Source organism: Crocodylus siamensis, chromosome 4 (genome assembly GCF_052110815.1).
Source record: "Crocodylus siamensis isolate JL-2025a chromosome 4, ASM5211081v1, whole genome shotgun sequence".
In the NCBI taxonomy this organism is placed as follows: Eukaryota; Metazoa; Chordata; order Crocodylia; family Crocodylidae; genus Crocodylus; species Crocodylus siamensis.
The window spans coordinates 154071275-154097683 of record NC_143398.1 but is presented as its reverse complement, the minus strand read 5'-3'; the positions used below and the strand labels follow the sequence as shown (position 1 = coordinate 154097683).

The following is a 26409-nucleotide window of genomic DNA, read 5'->3' as shown; positions in this document are numbered from 1 at the left end:
TGTGACACACATGTCCAAGGTAGTGCATGGCCCAGCATGATCGCTCCAGGCAGACAAGGCTAAGCCCCTTGGAAGGGGTTCAAATGCATCAGGGCTGCAACCCTCATGCCTTCCCAGCTCCCTTCTCAGCCCCGCCACCATTTCATGCACTCCTGGCCTCCTCTCTGAAGAGCACTCACAGTGTGTTGTCCCCTCCCCTGTCCTTCCTGGCAGGGCTCAGCCTAGTCCATATCCCACACAAAGCATAGGCGTTGGGCCCTTGGTACTTAACTGGGCAAGTTGCGGGGAGGGGACCACGCTGGGTTCTTCCTATCCCAATTCCTGCCGGAAGCTGCTGTGTCCCTCTGATAACACAATTTGGGGGTGGGGGCTGCAACGGGCTGCCTGATAAGTGCCAGGAGCCACGTCACTCTGAGTGTTAGCACTGCCTGTCTGCCCCAGTGCCATGCTGCAGGGAACACCCAGGGCACTGGTTCCTTGGTGAGGAGGACGGCAGAGAGGATGATGGCTTTAAACTGTGCATCTGGGCTACAGCTGCCTCCCATCTGGCTGAGCTGCTGCATCCAGCTGCTCCTGATTCCCCAGGGACCATGGCTGGTGCAAGCCTTCAATCTGTGCTCCAGCCAGCCCACTGTGTACACGGGGCCTGACCGCAGCTACTTTGGCTTCTCTATGGATTTCCTCCAGGCCAGCGATGGCAGGTGGGTGATGGGGCAGGGCTGAGCCCATCTCTACCCTGTCCCTGTACCCCTAGGACACAATTGAGGCCTGGGGCACTCTGAGGGTGAGTAGGGGTGGGCGAGGGCAATTCTTGTAGCTTTGGAAGCCCAGGAGAGGAGTGGTGAGGCTGGCAGGTGGCATCTGCTGTGCACAGCCCCAGGTTAGCTCACCCAAGGATGTGCCATGGATCTGGGTGTGTCTAGGGCATCCAGGTGCCCTGTCATTGGGGTCCACTGTCCCCCACAGGACTGCTTGGTATGCAGAGGGCCCTGCTGCCTGTGCAGCCTGCGGGTTGCTAGTTACATCATCACCCCTGTGCCAGGAGTGTGCCCAGCACCAGTGCCCGCAGCCTAGATTAACCCTTTCTACGAGAGTGCTAGGGCTCAGGCTATGTGCTGCCCATAGTGGGGTCTGAGCAGCCCACTCCCTTTGGAGTTGCTAGGAGTAGCTTTCTGGGCTGCTTCTGCCTCTGTGACACCTGCAATCCTGAGAGGGGACCTGCCGTGCCAACACTTGTTGGGCTGCTCCCACACAGCCCTTGCTGTAGTGGAGATCCCGGTCCTCTAAGGAAGTGGTGCTCAACCTCTTTTCTACCAGGACCTATTTGTAAACATAGATGGCCAGTCCCAATCCAGTGCCCCTCACTCCCAACCTGCAGCCCCACAGGCTCCAGCCCCACAGTATTTGGGGCAGGGGGTGGGTGTGTGGGGTAGAAGGGGGGGTGTATGGGACATGGGGGTGGGGGGTGCCAAGCAGCCCCTCACAAGCTGGAACTCTGCCAGCCTGCAAGGGAAAAGCTATGGTTTCCCACCTTTTTCTGCTTTAAAGGACGATCGATTTTTAAAGTTTGCTCATGACCCTTTCATATATTCTTGCAACCCACTTTTGGGTTGCAACCCTTGGGTTGAGAAACACTGCTCTAGGGCAACCATGAGTTCTTGTTAGGGACCCAGGGCATTCTAGGGCTGCCCTCTTCCGCCAGTCCCAAAATGCCAGGCAGTGCTGCAATAGGCAGCTGCTGGGTCCCACGGCTGCATTGCAGCATGGGGCGAAGAGGCTCTGAGTCGTTCCAATACCAGGCACTTCCTCACAGTCTGGGAATGAAGGAGCAGAGGCCTGGGCAGGGAGTGGAAGGCAATGGGCAGCAAAAAGCAGCTAGGACAGCTGGGCGGGCAGGATTCTCTGGACCAGGAGCCCTCCAGAGTCCCCAGACCCTAGATCAGGGTCTGTTCCACCGCCCCTGGAGGCTCTGCCCAACCCCCGTTCAGCCGCCTGCATGTGATGCTGTGGGGGCCCAGTGGCAGGGGTGTATGCCTGGCCCTGACATGGGTGACTCTCTGTGCCCACAGCATGAATATAGTGGTGGGAGCCCCAATGGCCAACACCTCACAACCTGGTGTGATCGAGCCTGGAGCCGTGTTCTTGTGCCCCTGGGCACCCCGTGGGAAGCTGTGTCGCGAAATACCATTTGATAGCGAAGGTGAGCACCTGCTGGGCTGCGGAGAGAGCTGAACTTCCTGCCTCCAGCCTGCCCCAGGGCAGTTGGTGATAAACTGGGGGGGATAGGGGTGGGTGTAGGGAGGGGCAGAGACATCCCTCCCAGTGTGGAGCAGAATTGGTGCTGGCATGTGTGTTGGGAGGGGCAAGATTGCCAGATTTCCCACAAAGCAGGTGCCAGCTTTTGGCCAGGCTGTGGGGACAGGGTGCATCCCCAGTTAGGTTTGGCTGAGGTGGGTCAGGGGTCCCTAGTGCCACCCTGGCAGCTTCAGCCCGGCCCTCTAATTGAGCTTCTGCTCTCCCCAGGGGATCAGATGGTGCCCAGGCATTACCTCAAGCTGGAGACCTATAAATCACACCAGTGGTTCGGGGCATCTGTGAGCACCTGGAAGAGCAACGTGGTGGTGGGTCCCATGGACAATACAGATCCTTGGGCAGCACAGTCCCTCTGGAAGGAGCCAGCAGAGTTGGCCTGGACTGGGAGACTAAAGGGCCCCCATGGTGGGAGATGGAGGAAGGGGAGACCCTATGTCCAGGTGCTGGCTGCTTGCGGCCACTAGGGAGCCAGCCCATGGCGTTGTGATGGGAGAGGAGGGGGCGGCTGGCTCACTCGGTTACAGCCCTTCTCCCCTTGGCTGTCAGCAGGGAACAGAGTCCCACCAGGCACCCTGGCCTGCAGTCACTCTGTGGCTGCTCACCAAATAAATAGCACGTTGGTGCTGAGGGTTGGATAGCCCCTGGCAGGGAGATGCAAGGGAAGCGTGGATGTCGGTGCCTTGTTCCAAAGGGAGCTGGGGAAGTCTGGGGCAGAGACGGACCAGCAGCCAGCAGTTCCAGCATCACCTGCTGATGGGCCTGGCCAGCATGGCACCGTGCTCTCAGCAAGGTGTCGGACAGCAGTGGCTCCCAGCAGTCGATGGGGGGTGGGGGCGAGGAGGTCCCTGAGCGTTAGCTGGAGCTTCTCCACACCCTGCAGGCCTGCGCCCCCCTGCAGCACTGGAACGTCTTTGAACACTCGGCACAGGCCACCAAGACACCTGTTGGCACCTGCTTCATCGCCTTCAGCAACCTGAGCCACTTTGTTGAGTATTCGCCCTGCCGGTCTTACCAGATGGATGCAGTGTATGCTCAGACTGGCAACTGTGAGTGAGGGATTCCCCAGAGCCAGTTGCTGAGACCACCCCTCACCCTGGGGCCCTTTTCCATGAAGAGAAGGGGTGTGACACAGGGACTCTGAGTGTGCACAGGCTATATCCTCAGGTACCTGAGGAGCAATGGATGTCCCTGCATTGCCCTCAGCTGTGTGCTGCTGCAGGCTCCTGCTTTCACCACTGTCTGGCTGGGAGTAGCTTATCTGCCCCCATCACTACCAACACTCATGCCCAGGCCCTCAGAACCCCCGGGGAAGTGGCATCACCCTGGGGAAAATGAAGCACAAAGAAGCCGGGCCCAGCCTCCACTGCTCAGTGCCCAGCATGCCCGTCTCCCTCCACTGCAGTTGCCAAACTCTCCCAGGGAGAGGAGGCTGAGCCAGGCAACAACCAAGCCCCAGCCTGGTGCCAGGTGCAGCTCAGTCTGGGCGCTCTCTATAGTTGCCATTACAGGGGGCTGGATCTTGGGGGCTGGGAAACCCAGGGATCCTCCTCTACCTGTTTTACACCTCACTTCCTAATAACTTTGGGTGTCTATACACATGCTTTGGGGCTGGGGGCAGGGGGGCAGACAGGTGCTTTAATTAGAGCATCTCCTAGAGCCACTCTAATTAAAAGTGCCTGCAGCCTCACATGTATTCAGCATGTCATGCTTCAAAATGGTGGCAGGCTCATATGACAAGCTTTAGTTAAAGCGCCCCGCCACCATTATGAATCATGTGGACACTGAATAGATGTGACATGAAGGCTGCTGGAGCATGCACCCACAGATTCAGTTAACCTAATGCTAATTGGCACACATCTGAGCAGACATCCAGCACGTGTATAGGTGTCCTTTGTGCCTGTGAGGAGCTGAGTACCTAGTGTATCCTGCTGTGCCAGGACTTCAGGGACTGTTGACCTGGTGCTTAGCGGGAGCTGGGCCTTTCCTCCTCAGCCCATGTGGACGTGGTCAAACCAGAATTGTGGCCAGACAGGTGGGGCTGGTGCCCAGCCTGCAAGCATGCAGGTTGGGGCATAGACCCATGTTACGCTTAGCTCCCCAGAGGTCTGGGTGCAGCCAGATGGACATGAGAGGCACCAGGTCAGAGTAGATGCTGTCCTGCACTTGCTTTGTCAGACCTGATCACAGTCCACATGCTGGGGCCCGGCCTAGCATCTCCTACTGCCCCACAGAAGACCAGAGGGCTGGCTAGTTAGGATGCAGCTCAGCCCTGTGCTGCAGGAGCTTGTCCCCAAGGCCTTGCAGGGACATACAGAAGGACTGTCCACCCCTTCCTGGGTCAGCTGGGGCCTCCCCAGCCTGGAAATAACAGCTTGGATTCTGCTGTCAGGTCACAGCTGAGGTCTGGCTTGGAATGTGGAACCCAAAACCCACCGCTCTTCAGCCCCCACAGCATCCCCTAGCTCCTACCCTGCCTAGCTCCAACGTTTCCTCATGCCCCTCTCCACAGACAATGACAAGCGGTACTGTGAGGTTGGCTTCAGCTTCGCCATCACCAGTGTGAGTGGGGCCATGGTGGGAGCCATTGCAATGTGGGACTGTGTGTGCTTGTGGGTGCCTGGGTCTATGGGGAGGCAGTGGTGTGTACACCTTTGAGTGGGTGGGGGTGCACACACTCCTAGAGGTGTGTGTATGTTTGCTCTGGAGGTACGCATGCAGGCCATGGGTATGTGTGTCCATGAGGGGGGTTATGCTCAGAGGCTGGTGCTTGGGGGAGGCAGTGTTCATGTATGTGCCCAGGGATGCATGTGTGTGGACATGCATGTGCATGCCTATAATAGGGATGTGTACCCAGGCGTGTGCATGTTCCCAGAGGGCTATATGTTCCCTTGCAGACTGGCACACTGGTGCTGGGGGCCCCAGGAGGATACTACTTTGATGGTGAGTGTCCTCTGCTCCTCCCCAGGCCAGGCCTGGGCTCTGTTGCTCTGGGAGGGGCCGAGCCACGTGAGTTCCTGGGGCTCCTGGCAGGGCAGGACCCAGTGTCCTCCTGGCATGATTCATCTCCCTGCAGTGCCACCCAGAGAGGGGTGACACGTGCACCAGCCATCCTGCCCACCTCTCCCCTCCTTGTGTCCTGCCCCTACCTACTATGCAGCTGGAGGCACTGCTGCTGCCCAGGCCAGGGGATACTTGGGAGCAGGCTCTGACAAGGAGCCCCAGCCAGTGTTGATCCAACTTCCATGACATCCAGGCCCCCAGCTCAGTGGGGCAGGACCTCCCAGAGCCTTGGTCATGGCCCTGGGAGCAAGGAGGTGCCCGCGGCTCATGCCTCCCTGCAGCTGGGAAATGCTAGTGGAACCAGCCAGTAGAACCAGAGATCCCATGCCCTCACCAGGCATGGGCCCAGCAGGGCCTGAGTGACCCTGAGTCCACTGTGCATGGGGTGGGGGAAAGGAAGGGGACATTAACCCTTTAACTTTGTCTTGCCACCTCCCCCTCCCAATCACTTTCTCACTTGAGGATACTGGATGTGCTCTCAGGAATGATCTTCACAGTCAGTTTGTCTGCACTCAAGTCCTACCCCGCAGCCAAGGAGGAGCAGGTGACAGAGGAGGTGCTCCATATCTATGAAGACTCATACAGGGGTGAGTGGGCACTGGACAGCACTTCTGCCCACTCTACCCCCAGCTGGTCTTTAACTTCATGCCTTCCTCACCACTGAGGAACTGGGGCACAGAGCAGAGCAGTGTTTGCACAAGGGCACCCACAAGTCACTGGCAGAGTCCAAGCTCCCAGCCCCTTTGCTCTAACCCATCAGGCCCCACATAACTTCCAGAGCCAGGAAGAGACCCCAGGAGTCCTGGCGCTCTCCTGCCCTAACTGCTAGTTCTTCCCTGTCCCTACCCCTTGTCATCTCTCCTCCATGGGCTGACAGCTCTGCCCATTTCATGCAGTAGATGGGGGTTTGTGGGGGTGAGCTAGTTAACCCAAAGTCCCTCTCTCCCTTTCAGGGTACTCAGTAGCTGTGGGGGAGTTTGACGAGGATCCCAGGACAGCAGGTATGGTAATTTGCCGTGCGCGCTAGGGTGCCTCATTTTCTTCTCCCTAGGAGCTCTGGTGTTCAACAGATTGCCCCATGCTGCACTGGGCTCCCTTCCCCTGGGGCTGCCAGCTGGGGTCCTCAAACCATGATACTGTGGGGATGTCTCACTCCCTGCCAACAGCTGGCAGGCATTTCCCCACTGTCCTGCCCCCTACTAGTCTCTGTGCACCACAGCTCTCAGTGAAGCTGGTCACAGAGGCTCCCTCTAAGTGAGCTGGCAATTCACGGGCAAATGGGACCTGTGGCCCCAGTGCTGCTCTCCTGTCTCGCACCTGACTCACCGGAGAGCCTGGGCTTAGCCATCCCCCAGGAGTTTCTCCCACTGTGCCTCTGTCTCTGACCTGGGGGTTGGCTCTGCAGGACCTGCCTGACCTGGGCACCACACCCATGAGATTACCAGCTGCCCAGTTTGGTGTGTAGGCCAAAGGTGCCCAAATCTCCCTAGATCCAGGGCATGGGCAGTGCCCCCTTTGAGGACCATTGCAGAGCTGGCCATTGCAGAGCCAGCCAAGGCCAGGCAGTGCCCCTTTCTCATGCCCCTCTGGTCCCTCTAGGAACCCCCCAGTTCTTGCAGGGGGTCCCATAATGAGCCTAGTTAGTGGTGACAGGGAGCAAGTGCAGTTGGGGTCCTAGGCTTGGGGCAGGGTCCTGGGCCATTCACACAGGGCTTGTGTGTTTCCTTTGCAGAGTATGTGGTGGGCGTCCCCAACAAATACATCACCAAAGGTGGAGTGAGTATTGTCCCAACCTCCATGTCACTGACCAGGCCGGCGGCCTGGTTTTCTTGCCCAGTCCAGGGTCCTGAAGCTGTTCTGGGACAGGCCTAGGCACTGGGGGCTGCTCTCATTCTGCCTGGTCCTGCTGTAATTCCCTCTCTACCCTGCAGAGGCACTGTGGGGCTCAAGTGGGGTAGCAGCTTCTCCCTAAGGTGCCAAGGCCTGAAGACCCAGTGCCCTCAGGCAGGAGGATGGTGTGGGGCCCTGGGCCCTGCTCTTCCGTAGGGGAATCTATGTAGAGGGCAGGTCCCTTCTACCCTGGGGTAGGAACTGCCTTCTGTCCCCCCTAGCTGTTTTGTTTCTCCCCATGACAGGTTGAGATCTTGAGCACCCGCAAGAAGCTGCAGCTGCTGCAGAATATCCAGAGCGAGCAGGTACCAGCCCTCAGCACCGTCCCACTCCCTGCTCCCCGCCAGAAGGGCTCCTGCTTCCTCAGTACAACCCTCTGGCACCAGCCCCTGCTTCCCCGCCCTGCACTGTAACAACCTGCCACATCACCCACTCTGTCCCCAAGTAGGACCCCAGCCTTGATCCCTGCTGGATGATCCCCACTGCACTGCCCCACACACTTGCCTCTTGCCCCTAAGTTATCAGTCTCTGAGAAACATAGCAGAGGTTATGGGGTCAGGTTGAGAGGCACTGGCAGGGCTCTGAGGAGAACCCAGGGCTGGGGAAGCAGAGGATCTGGGTCAGGATTTTAGGAGCCCTGCATGCAATGTCCTCCTTCAAGACAAGCACTCCTAGGACTGGGGATCCGGGGTGTGGCCCAGCCCAGTGCTCACTCTCACCTTGTGTCTTCCAGATTGCTTCTTACTTTGGGCACACAGTGGCTGTTGCGGATGTCAATGGAGATGGGTGAGGGCATTTCCCCCTTCCAGGGCCAGCTGAGGTCTTGGCAACAGTGTTGGGGCAGGTTGGTGGGGAGGTGCCTTCCCCGAGTCTTGCAGGCTGACCTGAGGGTGTCCAGAGTGACCTGCATTGCACTGCCAGAGGTGGATGCAGGAACTTTTGGGGTGACAGGTTTCTGTCTGTTCTGGTGAGCGAGCACCTTGAGGAGCCCTGCGCCCAGCACTGCTTGTCTGTGGTGCCCCCAACAAGGCCCAGCTCAGCCCCTGGAGCCTCTGCTTCATGCCCTTCAGCCTCATTCAGAGCTGTGCACACAGGGAGGGAGCCCTGCCAGATCCCCCATCTCCCGGCCCCACAAGCCGCACAAATCCCAGTGCACAGTCTAGACACCTTGCAGCTGGTGATGGATCCATGGCACAACCTGGCCTGCCCCACGATGGGTGGAGGCACTGGGCAGCGCTGCTTACCCTCCTGCCCCGAAGATACTCTGATGCTCCCAGCTCTCCTGTTGCTTTTGGGCTTGGCAGGCTCCTTTTGATTCCTCGTGTTGGGTTTGTGCTGCCACCTGGTGCCTACTGCAGCTGGTACAGCCTGGCATGAGGCAGGCTGTGGGCTCTGGCTCCAGCAGGGGCAAAGGGCAGTGAGAGGCAGGAGAGGGACAGAGCTGTATGCTGCAGGGGCACCACCACCCACCCCATTGATGGTGGTCCAATGACCACTGATTGCTCCCCCAGTTGCCCCAGGGGAAGGAGCAAACTGAGGAGGGGCCTGGCCTCCCTCTCAGGGCAAAGGGCTGCAGGCTGCCCTCATGCTACCTGGGCCAAGGGGATGGGGTGGAGGTCATTCAGGAGAGCTGTGCGTGGCAGCTGCTGCTCTTTATGAAGCACAGGTAGGTGAGCTCCCTCCCCACCTGTCCGTAGCTGGGGACAAGCAGACAGGAGACAGCTCTGCGTGGCTCCCAGAGCACTCAGCCCAGAGGAGCCAGAAGAACCCCAGGTTGTGACAGTGTCCTGCAGCCTCAGTGCGGACAGCAGCAGAGGCAGGGAGCCAGGGCACCCTCTGCTTGGCCCAGGGGAGCAGTGAACATGGGCACTTCAGAGACTTGCACCCCTGGCCCCATTGTCCCTATCTCTGCCCCCCGTCTGGGGTCGCTGTAACCCTGCCTAGGCCCTGTGGGCCAGCCCTGCTGTTTTGACCCCACTATCAAGCAGGCCATGACTCTGGGGCTGGGGCTTTGCCCTTGTGTGAGCTGTCCCTGTCTCGCAGGAAAGACGATATCCTGGTGGGGGCCCCACTGTACATGGAGCGCCGCTCTGACCGGAAGCTGTATGAGGTGGGACGTGTCTACCTGTACCTGCAGCTGGGACGTCCCTACAGCAACCCCTGGCAGAAGCTGACGGGCACCGATGTGTACGGTCGCTTTGGCACTGCCATTGCACCACTTGGGGACCTGGACCAGGATGGCTACATGGGTAATGCCAGCCATGCCTCACCCAGTTGGCACACAGGGCCTGGGCACACATTCTCTTCCCAGGGTCTCAGCCCATCCCTGCTCCATGGCTGAGGCCTGTGTAGCTAGCACAAGGGAGGGGCTGAGGTAGGGGTGTTGTGTGTGCACTGTGGCAGGGGATGGGCACTGTGGGTTGACATGGAAACCTGCCCATGGGACATGAGGCTGGTGGGGCTGGAGGTTGGGCAGAGCAGAAGGGACAGATGAGCATGACAGCAGTCCCTGGCTGGGTTGGGATGAGTCCAGCCCTGGAGTAAGCGAGCTTATGTGTGCCTTGGCAGGGGCACATGGGCCTGCCCTGGGCTGGAGCTGCTGCTTCTGCTGCCACCTTCACCCTTCCCTTGGCCTGGGCACAGCACAGTCCCAGTCACTGCACCCATGTGTGTGAGATCCTTACACAGGTGAGCAGAGGCACAGGTGGCCCAGTCTGTGCCCTGCCCCCAATGCTGGGCTCACAGGTCCCTCTGCTTTGTTCACTCAGATGTGGCAGTGGGAGCCCCATTTGCTGGCAAGGGTGGAAGTGGCCGTGTGTTCATCTACAGTGGGCACAGTGAGGGGCTTCAGACACCTGCCTCCCAGGTCCTGGACAGCCCCTTCTCTGGGCGTGCCAGTTTTGGCTTTTCTGTGCGTGGAGCCACTGACATTGATGCCAATGGGTACCCAGGTATGGAGATCACGACAGTCCAGAGGGACTGACTCTTACAGCCCACACCCCCTACATCAGGACACCGCAAACTGAGAGCAGGGGGAAGCCTGGCTGTGACCACAACCAGGTGGGACGGTGGGAGGGTGACAAGGGCTCAGCCCCAGCAGTATTGCAGGTCATCAAGGCCCCTGTGCTTGGCACTGCCCCTTGCCCTGTCTAGCACTGGCCCTGTTTGTTGCACAGACAGGCTTCTAGGGCACAGTTGACCACATTGTCCTTGCTAGACAGCACCTGCCTCTGCCCATGGCTGCTGCTGCCAGTACACCCTAGATCTCATGCCTGGAGTCTGTATTGACCCCATTATGACCCTTGGCTTGTGTCCACAGACATGCTGGTTGGGGCGTTTGGTGCTGGCAAGGTGGCTGTGTACAGGTGAGTACTCAGGGTGACCATGTGCCAGACCAGGATGTCACTCCAGGGCACTGTGTGCCCTTTAGAGATGTATCCTGGAGTCTGCCTTCCCACAGGAGGATCAAGCCTTTAAAGCTCCCACTGTGGGGCTGGCAGGGCAGGTGGCACAATTCACAGGGCAGGCAGCACAGTGCACAGGACAGGCTCTCTCCAGGCACCAGCTGCTCCCTCACTGCATTCTTAGCCCCAGGTTCTCCAGTCCCATGGGGAGGGACTGGCACAGGCTACAGGCCTCCAGTCCCCTCTCACCACTTCCTCCCTGTGGCATCAGGATCCTGCCATGCTTACCTGTCTCCCCAGCCCAGCAGCCCCTTTGTGTCAGTGTCATGAGGATAACAGCCTACTACTGCTGGAAGCCCTTGGGGCTTCTCCTTGCTGCAGAGCACAGGGCCTGCAGGGTTTGAGCCCAGGTGTGGCTCCTCCCCATCCCTGACTGGATTGGGTTGAGTCCAGCCCTGGAGTAAGTGAGCTCAGATGCATCTTGGCAGAGGCACATGGGCCTGCCCTGGGGTGGAGCTGCTACCTCCTCCCTATCAGCACTGCATTTGAAGGCCTGGATCCTTGACTTCCCTCCAGCCTTTGCCTGGGTCTGATTGTTCCTGATGGTGTCCACAGGGCTCAGCCTGTGGTGATGGCCGAGACCCAGCTCTCCATGCCAGATATGTTGAACCCTGAGGAGAAGACCTGCACCATGCCCGACTCCAAGACTCCTGCCAGCTGGTGAGCAAACTGGGGTGCAGTATGCTTTTGGGTGGCATAGTGCTCTTGTGGATGGGCAACCATGGGGTGTGGTGCCTGTAGGGGGAAAGGCGTTGTGGGTTGGGGATGGAGATGCTGCAGAGGCCATGATGAGGGCCTGGGGCAGGGGCAGGGGCCTGAGCCAGGGCTGACATGGCTTGACTGAGAGCCCAGAAGCATGCAAGTGCCTGGGTCTACCTAGCAAGCTGCTGTCCCCACCCCTCAGTGGCCTGGCAGACCCCTAACCCTTCTTGGGGGGGTTGTTATTTCTGCCATTGCAGCTTCTCCATTGAGATATGCGTGAGCATGTTGGGGAAAAGCATCCCAGAGGAGATCAGTGAGTGCAGGCGACCGCGTGCATGAGCCCCTGGGGAGCTGGCTTCCTAGGGCAGGCAGCAATGACCAGCTGCAGCCTGGGGCAGGGCCAAGGTTATCTGTAAAGTGCTGGTTCCAGTGGGCAAGTGGACATGAAGCTGTATTGTACCTCTGCTATCTCTGAGGCTGGAGTCTAGGTCTGTATATCTGCTAGCTGCACTTTTTGGAGCTGCTCCAGGATGTAGTCATGCCTCTGATGGGAGATAGGCCTTGAAGGGGCTGGCAGACCTGGGTACTTCACCAGTCCTCTCTGGGTCACTGGTTTAAATCCTGCTGTGCTCAGCAGTGGCTGCCCGGTGGCTCTGTAGCTGCTTTTCAGAGGCTTGTGTTGGCCTGGTGGGCTGATCCCCAAGCCATGACACCTGGCTCTCATGGTCTCCCTTCCCACCAGACCTAAGGGCTGAGCAGGCCATGGAGATGATTTCATAGATTTCATAGACATTAGGGCTGGAAGGGACCTCGGAAGATCATAGAGTCCAGCCCCCCGCCCAAAGGGCAGGAAGTCAGCTGGGGTCATAGGATCCCAGCAAGATAAGCAGCCAATTTCAGTCACTTCCAGTGGACCCCTCGCAGCCAGTGCTGGAATAAGGGAGGCTCCCCTGTTTGTGGCCTAGTCTCTCATCTCCTAGGCCATGGGAGTGATTGGAGGGTGAAGGCAATACTCAGTGCACTTGCTTTCTTGACCTAACCCAGCCAGGTCAAGCTACTCTCAGTTTGATGTTCAGCATGACAGGAGATGGGCTGGGAGAAGAAACAGGTCCCACGGCTAAAGTGTGCCAGCTCCGTGCAGCCATTGAGCACTGGGAACTGTGACTACCCTATGCTTCCACTTGCCCCAGAACTGAATGCCAACCTGCAGCTGGATCGGATGAAGCAGAAATCTGGGAAACGGATCTTCTTGCTCAAGCCACAAGAGTCCACATTGACCCTGAAGCTGTCAAAGGAGGGACCTCCCTTCTGCCATAGCTTCTCAGCCTATCTGCGGGTATGGAGGGGTTAGAGGCAGGGTGCACCACAGCTGTGGTCTGTAGGAAAGCTATTGGGACACTGGAGAAGAGCGGGGTGAAGCCCATGGCCCTGGCAGCCTCTGGTTGTGTGCAGATAGGGTGGCCTCAAATCCATGTGGGAAATCAATGAAGCCCTTGGCTGGAGTGGTGCTTCAGAGGGCTTTGTCCCTAGGGAGAAGGAGCTCCCTTGATGCCTTCACGTGATTGAGATCTCTCAGAAGAGAATGAAGCTGAGGTGGTCTCTTAGGCACAGATCTGGGGTTGGCAATGTCTGGGCAGCAGAGTGAGGCAGGGAGACTCTCTTCAGCATTTTTCATCTCTCCTCCTCCACCCCCTAAGGATGAGGCTGATTTCAAGGACAAGCTAAGCCCCATAGTTGTGAGCATCAATCTGACCCTGGCCATCCCATTGGACACCGAGGACTTGGGACTTGTGCTTTACGGAGACACCCTGGTTCAGAAACAGGTAGGCTGGCTTCCTGCCTCTCCTATCTGCCTGGGGAGCTGCAAAACTGTCCAAGCAGTGGGGCTGAGGCACTGCATGAACACTGCACCCAGCCTGTGGAGGAGACCAGGCCAAGCTGCCAAGAGAGCAGCCCCAGCCCATTTCACAGAGTTGGGATTTGCCTCTGGAATCTGGTTTTCACTGTAGGAGAGGCCTGTGGCTGCCATCTCGGCTCCAGAACAATTGTCTTCAATGCAGCCGGTGCCCTTTCACCCAGACCCACAGACCTCCTGCCCTCCCAGTATTGAGCTCCCTTCTTGTGCTAGTGCCCTCCATCTTAACCTGTAGCCTGTTGCTATCCAAACCAGGTTCCCTCCTGACCACTGTACTGATTTTTCTGACTCCCAACCTACTTCCAACCTTTCCTGGCTATGCCTGGGGTTGGTCTGGAGCAGAGAAAGGCCAGTCCTGTTGCAACACACCATTTACTAAAATTCATCTTTGCCTTGTGTCTTTCCCTGACTGCAGACGCGCATCGTGTTGGACTGTGGTGAAGACAACGTATGCATCCCTGACTTGAGGCTCTCAGCCTACACGTAAGCACCACAGCAGAGCTGTGTGGGACTTGTGGCTCAGACCCTTCTGACTGGGGATGAGGTTAGGATGAACCCACTGTCCTTCATGGGTCAGGAAGACTTCCTTTCAGGGCATGTTGCTAAAGTCAGTTCTTTGAAGGTGGTTTATTTATGCCTTGTCTGAAGCCCCCAACATTAGCTTTTGTCAGCAGCAGAATACAGGACTAGCTGGGGAGCTCTAGGAATCAAGACAGCTTGGTTCCGATTGACCATTACCCATTGTCACATGATTTTTATTGGCTAACACACATTGTAGACACTTCTGTTGGCCATTTCCTGCTGTTGTACAGTTCCAATTGGATAGCCCCAAATATAGGTGATTCCTGTGGCCAAAACGCATCGTTATATGGTTTCTATTGGCTAGCACACACTGTAGAAGATTTTTGTTGGCCAGTTCCAAGATTTCGTCTTCCTAAGGATGGGGCCTTGGCTCTATCTGCTGTTATAATTGTGCCTCTCTTTCAGGCATCTGGATTACCTGCTCATTGGTGCCGAGAACATGGTTCACATTAAGGTTGATGCTGCCAATGAAGGGGAAGGTGCTTTTGAGGCAGAGCTGCAGGTGCAACTCCCACCCAGTGCCCACTATCAGAGAGCTATCAGCAACATCCAGGTACAGAGGGGCCTGCCAGGGCCCTCCACTCTCTGGGGGCTCGAGGGCATTGGCCATGCCAGAATCTTCCCATGTGCAAGAAAGGCTTTCCCATAGGATCCAGGAGACACCCTCCCTGACCTGACCCTACAGCGGGAAGAAAGGGGCTCCTTCAGAGCTCCCTCCACTGACACTTCTCTGCAGCAGGATTTGCAGTCCTTCCCCATGCCTCAGTCACCTGCCCCAGATAGGCTTTGCCATTGAACTGTCTCCTCTGTGTCATCATCATCAGAATTTGAACCCTAATCTTCAGCTGTTGCTTGGGCTGTAGGGGATTTCTCTACACCCTGGTAGGCTGCTAGGCTCCTATTGGCCCCCCCCACACACACACATTGCACAGCCTGAACAGGGTTGGAGGACCTAGGGGAATGGTTCCCATATCTGTGGATCCAGGCACCTCTCACACTGTGACACCATCTATCCAGAGGGAAGCATCACTCTCCCTGTTCCAGCCTGCCCCCACAGCTCCTCCTTGTGATAACTTCCTGTCTCCAAACCCATCCCACTGCAGGGCATGGAGAAGCTGATCTGTAACCCCAAGAAGAAGAATGAGACCCATGTGGTGATCTGCGAGCTGGGGAATCCCATGAAGACTGGCACCAAGGTATGGGGCATCTCTGCTGCATGCCAGACAGTGCCTATCTCTTTCTCCTGCTGCCTTTGCCTGAGGCAGGCTGCTAAAGCCCTCAAGTGGCATGTCCCTTGGCCAGGACAGGACTGGATGATAATCCACTGTCCCTCTGATAATCTCCAGGAGCCTTGGGCTGCTGACTGGTCACTGCAGTTCTCAGTGATGGTGCCCTGGGCTTCTGCACATGTGCTGGCCACTTTCCCAGCTCATCCCAGCACTCACACCACTGAGACTGTTCCTGCTTTGGGGCAGAACTTGTCCATGGGAGTTCAGCAGTGTCTGTGGGTGCACCCTGTCTCTTCTTATGGTGTCTGTGGTATCTGTGCTCTTGGCTATAGTCACAGGGGCAGGGTCCTTGTGTACTTGCTTTCTGGATCAGAAGTGCTACATGGCAACACTGAGACCTGTGGCCTCTGCAGTCTGGGGCATGGTGCATGGTACATACATGCTCTCCCCTCTCTCTACAGGTCACTGTGGACATAGCACTCAGTGTTGCCAACCTGGAGAATGCAGGTGACACTATCACGTTCCCATTGCAGTTGAGGAGGTAAGGCAGCAAACACCCTTCTCCTCTCCCTGCCAGTGTGCGCAGAGGCCTGGTGATGACTCTGACCATGTCCCCCTGTGGTGGGCATCCATCACTGGGCTGCACAGTGTCAGCCTGGACAGAGCCTGTGAGCCCTTCAGGCTTCTTGGGAGTTTTGGAATGAATTGCTCTTCTCCCCCTGCCCTTTGGGGAGCAGGCCCCAGGTGTCCCAGCACTGAGGGGCTGGTTTGCTATCACCCCTTGGGCACTTACTTGAAGTCACCTGCAGAAGCACCTGACGAAGATCCTTGCCACAGTCCTGATCCAATCCCAGCGCTGGGCCTCAGGCAAATAGGAACAAATTAACCCTTGCAGGCCCCTGGGAGATGGCTAGTTACTATGCTGCTGACAAAGTGACTGTGACACCCAGGAGATCAGTGGTGGAGACAGGAATGGAACCCAGGAGTGCTGCACCCCACTCTCACCACCCATACCCATTGTCCCCACCCTGCTTCCTGCCGGTGATACTCATGCCCACTCACCCTGAGCCAATGCTCCATGTGAGACTCACCCAGCATTTTCCCCTCCCTCTTGTGCTGCAGCAAAAACAGCCAGAATCCCAACAGCAATGTGGCGGTGGTGCAGGTCCCCATCAAAGTGGCTGCCCAGATGGAGCTGAGAGGGTGAGGGGCTCCTGGGGGAACTAAGGGGAGATGGGTAGAGTGGATCCTGGGGGAGACAGGTACTTCTTGTGAAGGGTGAGGTGGAGTTGCTCAGTGGCCTAGACTGAAGCTGGGGCTGGCCTAGAACCTGGTGCCAGCCCAACAGTATTGGCCATGTAATGCTGCAGTGCTACTCTGGGCCTAGTGGCACTGGGTTCATAGCCATGCAGCATCCCTTCAAAGGATGCATGTGGATGGCAGTGTCAGGTCATGAGGCAGTGGCAAACCCTGCAGGGCCTGATACCAGCTTGCCCTACTTCTAGGGGCCAGCGAAGGGACAGCTCCACCATGGGGAGGGCACTGGGAGTGGAGGTGGGGGCAGTCCAATGCTGGTAAGACAGGCATGAGCCTTTCTGCCCTTGGGTCCCCTAGAAATTCCCTCCCTGCAACCATGGTGGTGCCACTGGAGGGCTGGATGCAACCAGAGAAGAGCCACCGGCTGGAGGACTATGGCCCCAAGGTGGAGCATGTCTACCAGGTAGGGACCTGGCAGTGTGGAGGGGTGGGTGTGTGCGGCAAGGGACACAGTGGAGCCAAAGACCTTTAGACCAGTGGTCCTCGACCTTTTTAGTACCGGGACCCATTTGTGAACATTGATGGCCAGTCCTGACCCAGAACCCCTCACTCCCAACCTGTTGTCCCCCAGCCCCCTGATGGACGCTGCCAGTCTGCAAGGGAAAAGCCACGGTTTCCCACATTTTTTCTCCTTTAAAGGAGAATTCATTTTTAAACTTTGTTGATCCATTTTTAAAGTTTGTTCATGACCCTTTCATATATTCTTGCAATCCACTTTTGGGTCACAACCCACAGGTTGAGAAACACTGCTCTAGACTGGTCTCCAGTACCATCCACTTTTCAGGAACGCTGTCACTTCCATCTGGCACCAAGCTATAACCCCAGCCAGGGCCTGGCCAGAATGGGGAGTACAAGGGCCTGGGAGATGTGCTGGGTCCCCTCCCCAGAGGGTACAGGGTATGCTCAGCCCCAAGCCCCAGGGGCCTCTGCATGCAGCTAAACTACAGACCAACATGGGGATTGAGCTGGGTGAGCAGGGCAGCCTGGTGAGCAGCAGGTGGAGCCAGGGGCTGCACTGGCCTCCCAGGGTCCCATATGGCTGACTTGAGGGCTGCATGGGCTGCAGGGATGTGTAAGTATTAGGGAGCTGCCAGCAAGCCGTTTCTGCCCTGCAAGCTCAGAGTCTGGGCTGTGTGGCACCCAAGGTAGCCAGGCACCAGGTGGGCAGAGCCACGCCATGTGGTGTCATGGTCCCTCACACCTGTCTGCTGGGGGGACTCTTCTGCACCCATGCCCACTTCTCCATGCTGTGCTCCAGCACTGTGGGGTAAGGACTTTGGTGTTCCTTTGCAGATGTGGCACTGGCACTGACCTCTGATCCACTTGGATGCAAAGCAGTAAAACCCCTGTCTACTCTGCTGCCTCCCTCAAAGGGTATCAGGAGAAGGCCCATCCCATGAGAGTTATACGGCCAGACTGGCTAGGAGGGTCATGACTCAGATGCTTGCCCACAGCACCAAGTGCCAGGCCCCCAGTCCGCAGTATAGCACACAGCAGGCTGCCAACTCCATCCCTTGCCCTCCCTACATGACTGGCCTGCTGCCCCCTGCTTTACACCTTTTCCTTTCCTCCCCCAAGCTACATAACAAGGGCCCCGGGACAGTGAGCGGGGTGGCCCTTCAGGTGGACTTCCTCAGCCAGTTCCAAAGTGACTTTTTTCTGTACCTCGCGGGCCACAGTACTGAGGGGAAGATCAACTGCTCTGACTCCAGAGACATCAACCCTCTTGGGGTAAGAGTGGAGATGTGCGTGAGGAGGCCACTGCTTCTGGGGCAGGGGAAGGGAGGGGAGACCACAGTTCCCTGAGGGTGTGGAAAGGGTGCCTGCAGCCCTCTGGTCACAGGGCCCCAGCTCTGGCTCTTCCAGGGCCCTCCACCTCTCTGTAGATCTGGGCTTCAACTGCACAAGTGCTGAGCTCTGTGACTGACACTTGGTTCCACACTGACTGGAGGACATGGGCAGCCCCAGAGTGAGGGGATGGTGGGAGCAGCAAAGGAAACCCCCCTCTCAGCCTTTGGAACAGCATTGGCTGTCTCAGACTGTTTGTGCTAGCAAGTACTCACAGGCACAGCGAGTCTCACTCCCTCTCCCCTGAACATGGCACAACCCAAGTCATTGCCTGAGCCACCAGCTTGGGGCTCTACTGAGCTCTTGTCCTACAAGACAGCCAGGACAGAGCCCACTGTCATGCTCCTGGGTCTATCCCAGGCCTGCAGAGGTGCTGCAAAGGGTGCAGGCTGGAACAGGACAACCCAAGGGACCAGATTCTGGCCATAATCAGTGCTGTAAATCCAGAGGGGGAATCCTGGACCACACTGGAGTCACCCCAGAGAGTGAGACCAAGATCTGTCATTGTCCATCCACTCATGTCAAAGCTCTGTCCCAGGGTCCCTTGTCAAACAGGGCAGGGGGTACAAAGTCTTGGAGTAATGATTTCCCCCACCCCACCCATACACACACAACTGATGGGTGCAGGGATAAGAAGCCTATGTTGCATCCCTCTTATTCCAGCTGGAGATCCAAAGACCCACGGTCTCCCCCAGCCACAATGAGAGTCGCCGGCCAGCCCACATGCGAGAGAGACGGGAAGCAGATGAGGAAGGCCCACCTGCTCTCCGGGAGCCCCTCCTGCTGGTAAGTGAGGGCTGCTCTGAGCACGCTGTACTGAGAAAACTGGTCCTACTGATACCAGCTGTGCTGTGGGGCTACCCTGAGACAGCCAGGGAGAATGGGAGGAACAGGAAGCTGCTGCTGGCAGGGGGATCCCGACCTAGGCAGGTCAGGGGGATATACGGGAGCTGTGGGCATGGGGCAGTCAGAGAAGCAGAAAGGTCCTGAATGCAAGGTGGGGGAGGGAGCTGTGCAGACCACGTGGGTGGAATGGACGGTACATCCAGGTAAGGTTCTGTGTTTGTGCACCTCCAGGGCCTCCTAGCCTCCCTGAGCCTCAGCTCCAGCCCCTGGGGCAGGGCTACCCATTACACTCTCCTTCTACCCATTCCAGAGCTGAGCATCCAGAGGGGATGAACTCACCCCCCCTTCCCCCACTCCAGCCTACTGCCCCCAGGTTCTGGGTCCAGCCATGCTGCTGGCAGGAGATGGGGAGCATCTGGGATGTACTGGACTGGACTAGAGCGAAGTGGTGACTAACTCTATCTCTGCAGAACTGTAGCAGCCAGCCCTGTGTGACTATCACTTGCTATGTGGAGAGCTTGGAGAAGGACCAGAGAGCCATGGTGACTGTGCATGCCATCCTGTGGATGGAGAGTTTCATGAAGGTAGATTGGTCCCAGCACAGAGCCCTCATGGAAGCAGGGTCCTATGCCCTCCTCTTGTCCCTCCTAGGGGCAGCGGGGCCCCTTGCAGCCTGCTTTTGTCCTACAGCCCTCCTTGCATGATTGAGGTTCCTCCTGCCCCTCTTCTTCCCCAGGAGAGAGCAGGGCCCCAAGGAACCAGATTCCATCCATGGTCATGGTGCTGTAAATCTAGAGGGATCTCCTGGATCACACTGGAGTTGCCCCAAAGTGAGGGATGTGGGAACAGGACCTGCTGTCATCCATGAGCTGGGACACCAGTGGCTCTGTCTCAGGGCTCCAATACCTTGTGTTGGGAAGGGCCCTGCCTACCCACCTAGGAACAGCACAGGGCCGCATCCTCAGTGTGTGCTGCCATGATGGACACGTACATTCATGGCACTGACTTGACAGTCTCCTAGGGGCACAGGCTGACCTCTGGGGTAATGGAGGCTCAAGGAATGGCCCACTTTTCAGAGATGCTGAGCATCCATTTCAAATCAGTCACAGGCCTGGGAACCCAGGTTGTGGTCCCCCCAGCAAGGCAGGCCATTTGGGACTGCTGTGCCAAGGGAGTAAGTCTCCTTATATCAGGAGACCTCCTGTCCAGCCAAGTGTGTGCACGAAACAGCAGGACTTGTTCTTCACAGCCAGGGGCCACAGCCTGCTGCCTCAGAGCCTTTGCCCCAACACCAGAGCAGAGGCAATTTCTGGGGGGTGGGCTACAGGACCTGGTGCTGCTGGGACTTCCCAGGACCAGCAGTGAGAATGGGGGACAGTCACTACCTCACATACACAGCTGAGGCAGCACAGGATGTGGTGCATCTTTGGCACTATGCTCCTGCCAGTGTCCGACTGGCCTCTCAGGCTGCCCTCACAGGCTTCTCTCAACACAGCGTCCCCATGACCAGTTCATCATCCAGTCCCGGGCTTGGTACAATGTCTCTGCGATGCCATACCGGATCCAACCTGAAGTCTTGCCAAGTGGAAGTGCCACAGTACGTCCCTGGATCTTTAAAGGAGGAGGGGGCCAAGTAGAACCCTTCCAAGTTAGTGGTCTGGGCTGGTGTTAGGGTTAGGATCGGGCATGGGTTAGAGGAGGGTTAAGTCAGTTGGGATGAAGGCTAGGGGTTTAGGCTAGGTTTGAAATTAGGGTCATGGGCTAAGGCTAGCATTTGTGTGGGGAAAGGGCTAGACTTGGGGTGGGAGCTGAACTGTGTTTCAGGTAAAGACTGCATTGGGCTTAGCATTTGGGTTAGGGTGGGGTAGGTTGGGGCTTTGCTGCAGTCTGAGGGTGGGAAGAAAGAGCTGCACATGGCCCCATGATCTGTGCTGGGGGGTGGCCTGGTGGAGCACCAGCGGAGTGGTCCTGCTCAGGGGAGTCTGGCTGCCTTGGCTTGGTTCTGTTAGACCAGATTCCAGGGCTGGTGCTGACCCTGAAACCACGAGCTGTGGTGCTTCTTGCTTAGGACTTGTCCCTGACACTCACAAGACCAAGACCAGCAGTGGAGGCCATTTCCCATTGGTCCCCATTGGTCACATACAAGAGCTTGTTCCAAAGCTTAGGGAGAGGGAGCTCCTGCACCTACATTGGGGGCTGGCAGTGACATTGGGCGGTGTGGGTGGAAGCATGGTTTGGGAGGGCACCAGGAGCTGGCAGAAATTTGGTGCCTCCTGGCTAGGGCACCAGGGGCTGGCAGGGACTGAAGCCAGCCTCTGTGCTGGACCTACAGTCCTGCTCTGGTGGCCTGTCTTGCACTGGCCAGTGCTCCCTGGGCCCCTGGGGGAGGCTGTGACACAAAGTGAGGGGTACTGCAGGGTCACAGGGTTAGTGCTAAGCTGATGTGGGTAATGCACTTGGGATGGAGACTTTGAGCCCCTTGTGGGCCTGGCTGGTGTGGGGGATCCCAGCCCATCATGCCATTGGGGTCATTTGGGATCAGCTCTGGGTTCAGCAGGCCCCATAGTGCCCACCTTAGACCCTGCTGTTGGCCCAGGCACTAATCTGTCTTCCCTCTCCAGGCTGACACACAGTTGCTGCGGGTGAGTCCCGATGGCAAGAAGGAGATCCCCACCTGGTGGATAGTGCTGGCTGTGTTGGCGGGGCTGCTGCTCTTAGCTATTTTTATCTTTGTCATGTGGAAGGTGAGGCCTCAGCCACCAGCATGTCACCTACACTCAAGGGCCCTGCTGGGACAGGATGATTATGGGGAGAGCAGTCTAGCCCAGGTCTGGCAGTGGGGGCACAGTTGCTGGGGAGACAAGTCTGGTGTGTGGCATGATCTCCTGTGGAACTGACCCCAACTAGCTCAGTGAGGGCCCAGAGTAGGGATGACTCCTGGCCCAGGCCACCCTGGGGGTGTGCAGTCTGGGGATGTCAGAGACCTGTTAATAACCATTCTGTGCTCTACTGCAGATGGGCTTTTTCAAGAGGAAGCGGCCACTCCTGAATGAAGAGGACCTAACGAGTGACAAGGACGGGGCATCCCAGGCAGAGTAGGGCCAGTAGAGAACACCTGGACTGACATGTCTCCCAGTGGAGCCCAGTCCCCTCTCCTGTGCTCCTGTCCCTGCTTGGTCTCTCCCCAGCCCTTGCCCAGGGCTCCACCCTGAGCAGACAGGAGCAGAGCTGCTGCCTCCTCCAGACAGACTGGTCCTGTCCTACCTGTGCCCCACATCCCCCCTTTGGCACACAGAGTCCCACCTCTCCCCCGCAAGAGGTATCTCCTTTCCCAGACTAAGTTAATGTCCTCACAGGGTCCTGCCACACAGAGATCTTCTCTTCCAGTGGCCCTGCTCTGCTTGGATTGGTCTTCCAATCAGGGGCCAGGATCAGGGGCCCAGGTCCCTTCCTGTGTCTCAGTGGCCCACTTGGTGTGCAGTATCCCAGTACCAAACTAGTACAGCTGGAGCAGACAGAGACACAACATTGCAGAGCCCATGTCTTAGCCCCAGGAAACACTGTCCACTGTTGGATAAAGGGGCAGAGGAGCCGAAATGGATGCTGCCCAAACCCACTCTGTAGTTGGGGCTGGGGGCTGGTGTGTCCCTGTTGATTTTCACCCCAAGAAGAGGCTGATCAGTCCTCCAGGCAAGTGCCAATGGCTACTGAGGCACCAGGCATGGAGGGCACAGCCTTGCACCCAGCTGTACCCTCTGGGAGATGGGGAGATGCTTCTCCCACTCTGAGCACAGTGCACCCACTCCAAACCCTGAGCTCCTCCTGCTTCCTGCTCTGCAATAAACCTCTTTCCAGCATCCTCTTGTGGGCAGTGTCCTCCTTTCCTACCTTGGGTGGGAGAGAGCCAGGTATTGTGACCCTCACTTGGCAGGGAAGGTTCCCAGTATCCAGCTGGAGACACTGCCACTGGCTTCTCCTCAGCCCTTCAGTGTGATGGGACTAAGATTCCCAGCTCATGCTCAGGCCTATAAAAGGGTTGGACCATTCTCCAGCTCTGACATTGGCCCTTTTCTGAGGTGTGATTGCTGATCTGTGCTGTAGGGCAGTGACCCTGCTGTTCCTTTGCCCTAAGCATGCTGGTGAGTCTGGACCCTTACTCTGGGCTGCTCCCTCAGGACTCCAGGATGGAAACTCTGGCAGAGGCTGCTCTCCATGCTGTTGGCATTCAGGGCTGCAGCGGGCCAGGGAGCCTTTTTGGGGCTGTGAGGCTGCTCAGCTGGATCTACTCAATAGTGAATGGGGGTGACAGCCCCTGAAGGCCCAGGAAGTTTAAAGGAAAAGGCTAAGCCCAAGACATGGCCATGGTTTGCCATGGGTCTAGACTCCCATCTGTTTCCAGAGACTGCACCTGAGTGCAGGCCCTTAGCTCAAGCAGACACGAGTCCTGGGGTGCAGTTCCCTGTGAGCATGCTCACCTCTGTGCTCAGGAGTCCAAATTTCCAACACGTGGCTGAGCATCCGCACCTGCTACTATCTAATATCCGTCCTGGGGCTCAAAGGTGCCATGGGAAATCAGGCCCCAGGGGACAACATTATGCACCCAACTGAGGCATCCTGAATTAGAGGATGGTAAAAATGGGCCTCTCACTTTTGTCACATGCAACATCTTATCAGGTAACGTGGCAGGGAGCTGGGAAGGGAATAACAGTGGGTTTTAAATGCTGGGATTGAGGGGCATTGGCAGAGCTGTGTGGGTGAAGAGAAAAGGGCTAGAAGGCTGGGAATGGTACGGGTCAGGACTGGTGCTATTAGTGCTGCATTGACATCTGGCCCCAAATGTTTCCTCCATATCCAGACATCAGGGGCAATTTGCAAAATGGATCAGGCTGAAAGTCAAGGGAGATCTCCCCTTGTGCCATTAGTGACCTCAAAGTTGTGGTCATAGTGAAAGAGCGCATTGCTGGCTCTGTGCCATCCCTACTTCCATCACCTTGGATTATAGGACAGAGGTCAGGGACTGGCAAGGAGGCAACTGCTGGGAGATGACAACAGAGGCAGGTTATTTTTCTTCAAACATCTCCACATGGAAGGGGGCTGTTAACTTGGCCTTAACTTTCCCTTCTTGCCAGAGTGCAGTGGCTCAGATTGATCTGTGCTGAGTGATACAGCCAGGGCAGGGTACCAGCTCACAGCCCCCTTAGCTGTGTACAAGTGGGTCTGCAGTGTACAGTGCAAAGTGGGTCTCCCGGGTGCCCTGAGTGGAGATGCCAGCCATCATTGTATTTGAAGTGTGGACAGAGCCTCCGCAGTTGTCACATAGAAGCTGGCAGAAGCTTGGGGCTGATACGTGGCTTTCCATTGGAATTACACAACAGGGAACCCCTACAGCAAAAATATCCCCACGATGTCCCAGGGGTGCCTCCCTTCTGCAGCCCCTAGCACGTGGATCCCTACTGTAGGGCTGGGTCAGCGGAAGGTGACCCAAGTAGCTGTGAATCTGTAGCATCCCCAGGTTCTCTCCCAGACCCTGCCGAATTAGCAAGGGGGGGTAGTCTGCCCTCAGCACTTGTCAGTCAGGGCACGTCACAGGCAGCGCAGGTCCTAGGCAGCAGCACCAGGAAACTTCACAGGGTCCTGTTAATATTCACCAGGCAGCTTCTATAAAAGTTAGCGCATGGTTTAACCAGGTCACTTCAAAGCGTAGGGCACAGCACTGGGCTGGGGCTGACAAGCAGTAAACAGGGTGTCTCCCTTTCAGCAAGAGGACATGTGTAGAGATGTAGACCTGTGTCCACATATTCATCAGTGGGAGCACGTTAATGTTTGTGTATTACATGCACACGCATTGGTAGAGGTGTGTTATTTGTGTGCACGTGGATTATTGGGAGGCAGTCCAATAGAGTGCGCGTGCGTGCATGTGCATCTGTGTGCACATGCATTACTGGATGATGTGGTTTTAGAGTGCCTGTGGGCTCATGCATTAATGGGCACTTGGGTATTAAGGTATATAATGTGTGTCCGCAGATTAGAGGGAGGTGTGGTTCAGCATGGGTATAGATATACCAGTATTAGTGGAGAGCGTAGCATTAATGTGTGCCCCTAGGAATGCCTTAGCTGCAGTGTGGGATTTGTGTGTGTTGGACTGTGTGTGCATGTTAGCATCAAGTTGTGGCATTGTGTATGAGCACACCTGTGTATTGATATATGGTCTGTTATTAGCATCTATGTATATGTGAGCATGTGTGCATACACTGGTGGCAATTATGGCATTAGTGTGTGCATGTAGTGGTGGGAGGGGTGGCACTAGTGCGTGTGTGTGTGCATGCGTACGTGGGAGCTGCAGTGTTTGTGTATGCCAGGGTGTACATGCAGCAGGCATGGGGCTGTGTGTGGTCTTGCTTGGAGTTAACTCTCCCTTCCCCCACCTCTCCGTCAGGCAACTGTCTTTGAGGGAGCTGCTGGCCCTGGCAGGTGCAAACGCAGATGATTTCCTTGGCAGGGAAAAGGCCCCCGTGCTGCTCTGACCCGCAGTCCCTCAGCCAGACAATGGGGTGGAGGGAGCAGCAGATGGCTGGTGGGCGCCTCCAAGAAGACATCCCACTGTCAGCTAACCACCGCTCAGCTCTGCTGGGAGCTGTACCGGGAGCCCTAGTAGAGCCAAGGTGCCTGCAGCCCTGTGCCATGTCAACACCACCGGGCTTCTAGATGAGGCGAGGAAGGTGGCATTGGTCAGCGCCCGTCTGTTTAGAGCCCCAGGCGGCTGTGGCCAGCACCACGCCACCGCCACCCTGGTGGCGACCAGGCCTAACCCCCGCAGGCCTCACCCGGCTCGGGCCAGCCGGGGAGCCTGCCCTGGGCTCGGGCTTGTCCCTTCTCAGGCTCCACGTGGGGGTAGGGCCTGTCCGGGGCAGAGGGCCCTGGCGGGAAGCGGCCGCTTGCCGCCGCGCACTGGGGGGCTGTCCCTCAGCACTGAGGGAGGGGGCAGCTGCGGTGACAAAGAGCGGGGTGCAGCCCGAAGGCCAGTCCCCGCCGCCGCCTCGGGGCAGGGACTGAGGCCCAGGCGGCCTGCGAGGGGGGGCTGCGGGGGCGGCCATGCCGGGGAGCTCCTGCAGATGGAGCCCGGCCCCCGGCTCTGCCTCCCGCAGGGGAGGGGGCTCGTGCGGCGGGGAACAATCGCCGCGTAACCGGATCCCACAGCCGCGGCGCGGGGAGGCGGCGGCGCGGGAGGGAGCGGGGCGGGCAT

At 57.5% G+C, this 26409-nt stretch overlaps 1 protein-coding gene across 1 annotated transcript; it reads left to right on the top strand.

Moving 5' to 3' along the window:
- The first annotated feature begins 451 nt into the window (after positions 1-451).
- Positions 452-23017, top strand: ITGA2B (integrin subunit alpha 2b). Its single transcript, XM_090044286.1, has 30 exons — positions 452-701; positions 2070-2200; positions 2524-2621; positions 3194-3359; positions 4823-4872; positions 5208-5253; positions 5856-5960; positions 6327-6374; positions 7106-7149; positions 7509-7568; positions 7997-8049; positions 9307-9512; positions 10032-10214; positions 10583-10628; positions 11283-11387; positions 11687-11742; positions 12620-12765; positions 13127-13252; positions 13760-13827; positions 14332-14479; positions 15030-15122; positions 15617-15696; positions 16278-16358; positions 16770-16875; positions 18051-18203; positions 18984-19106; positions 19637-19750; positions 20662-20763; positions 21788-21910; positions 22182-23017. Exons 1-30 carry the CDS (start codon positions 502-504, stop codon positions 22263-22265), a joined length of 3144 nt encoding a protein of 1047 aa, XP_089900412.1. The 5' UTR covers positions 452-501; the 3' UTR covers positions 22266-23017.
- Positions 23018-26409: the final 3392 nt, after the last annotated feature.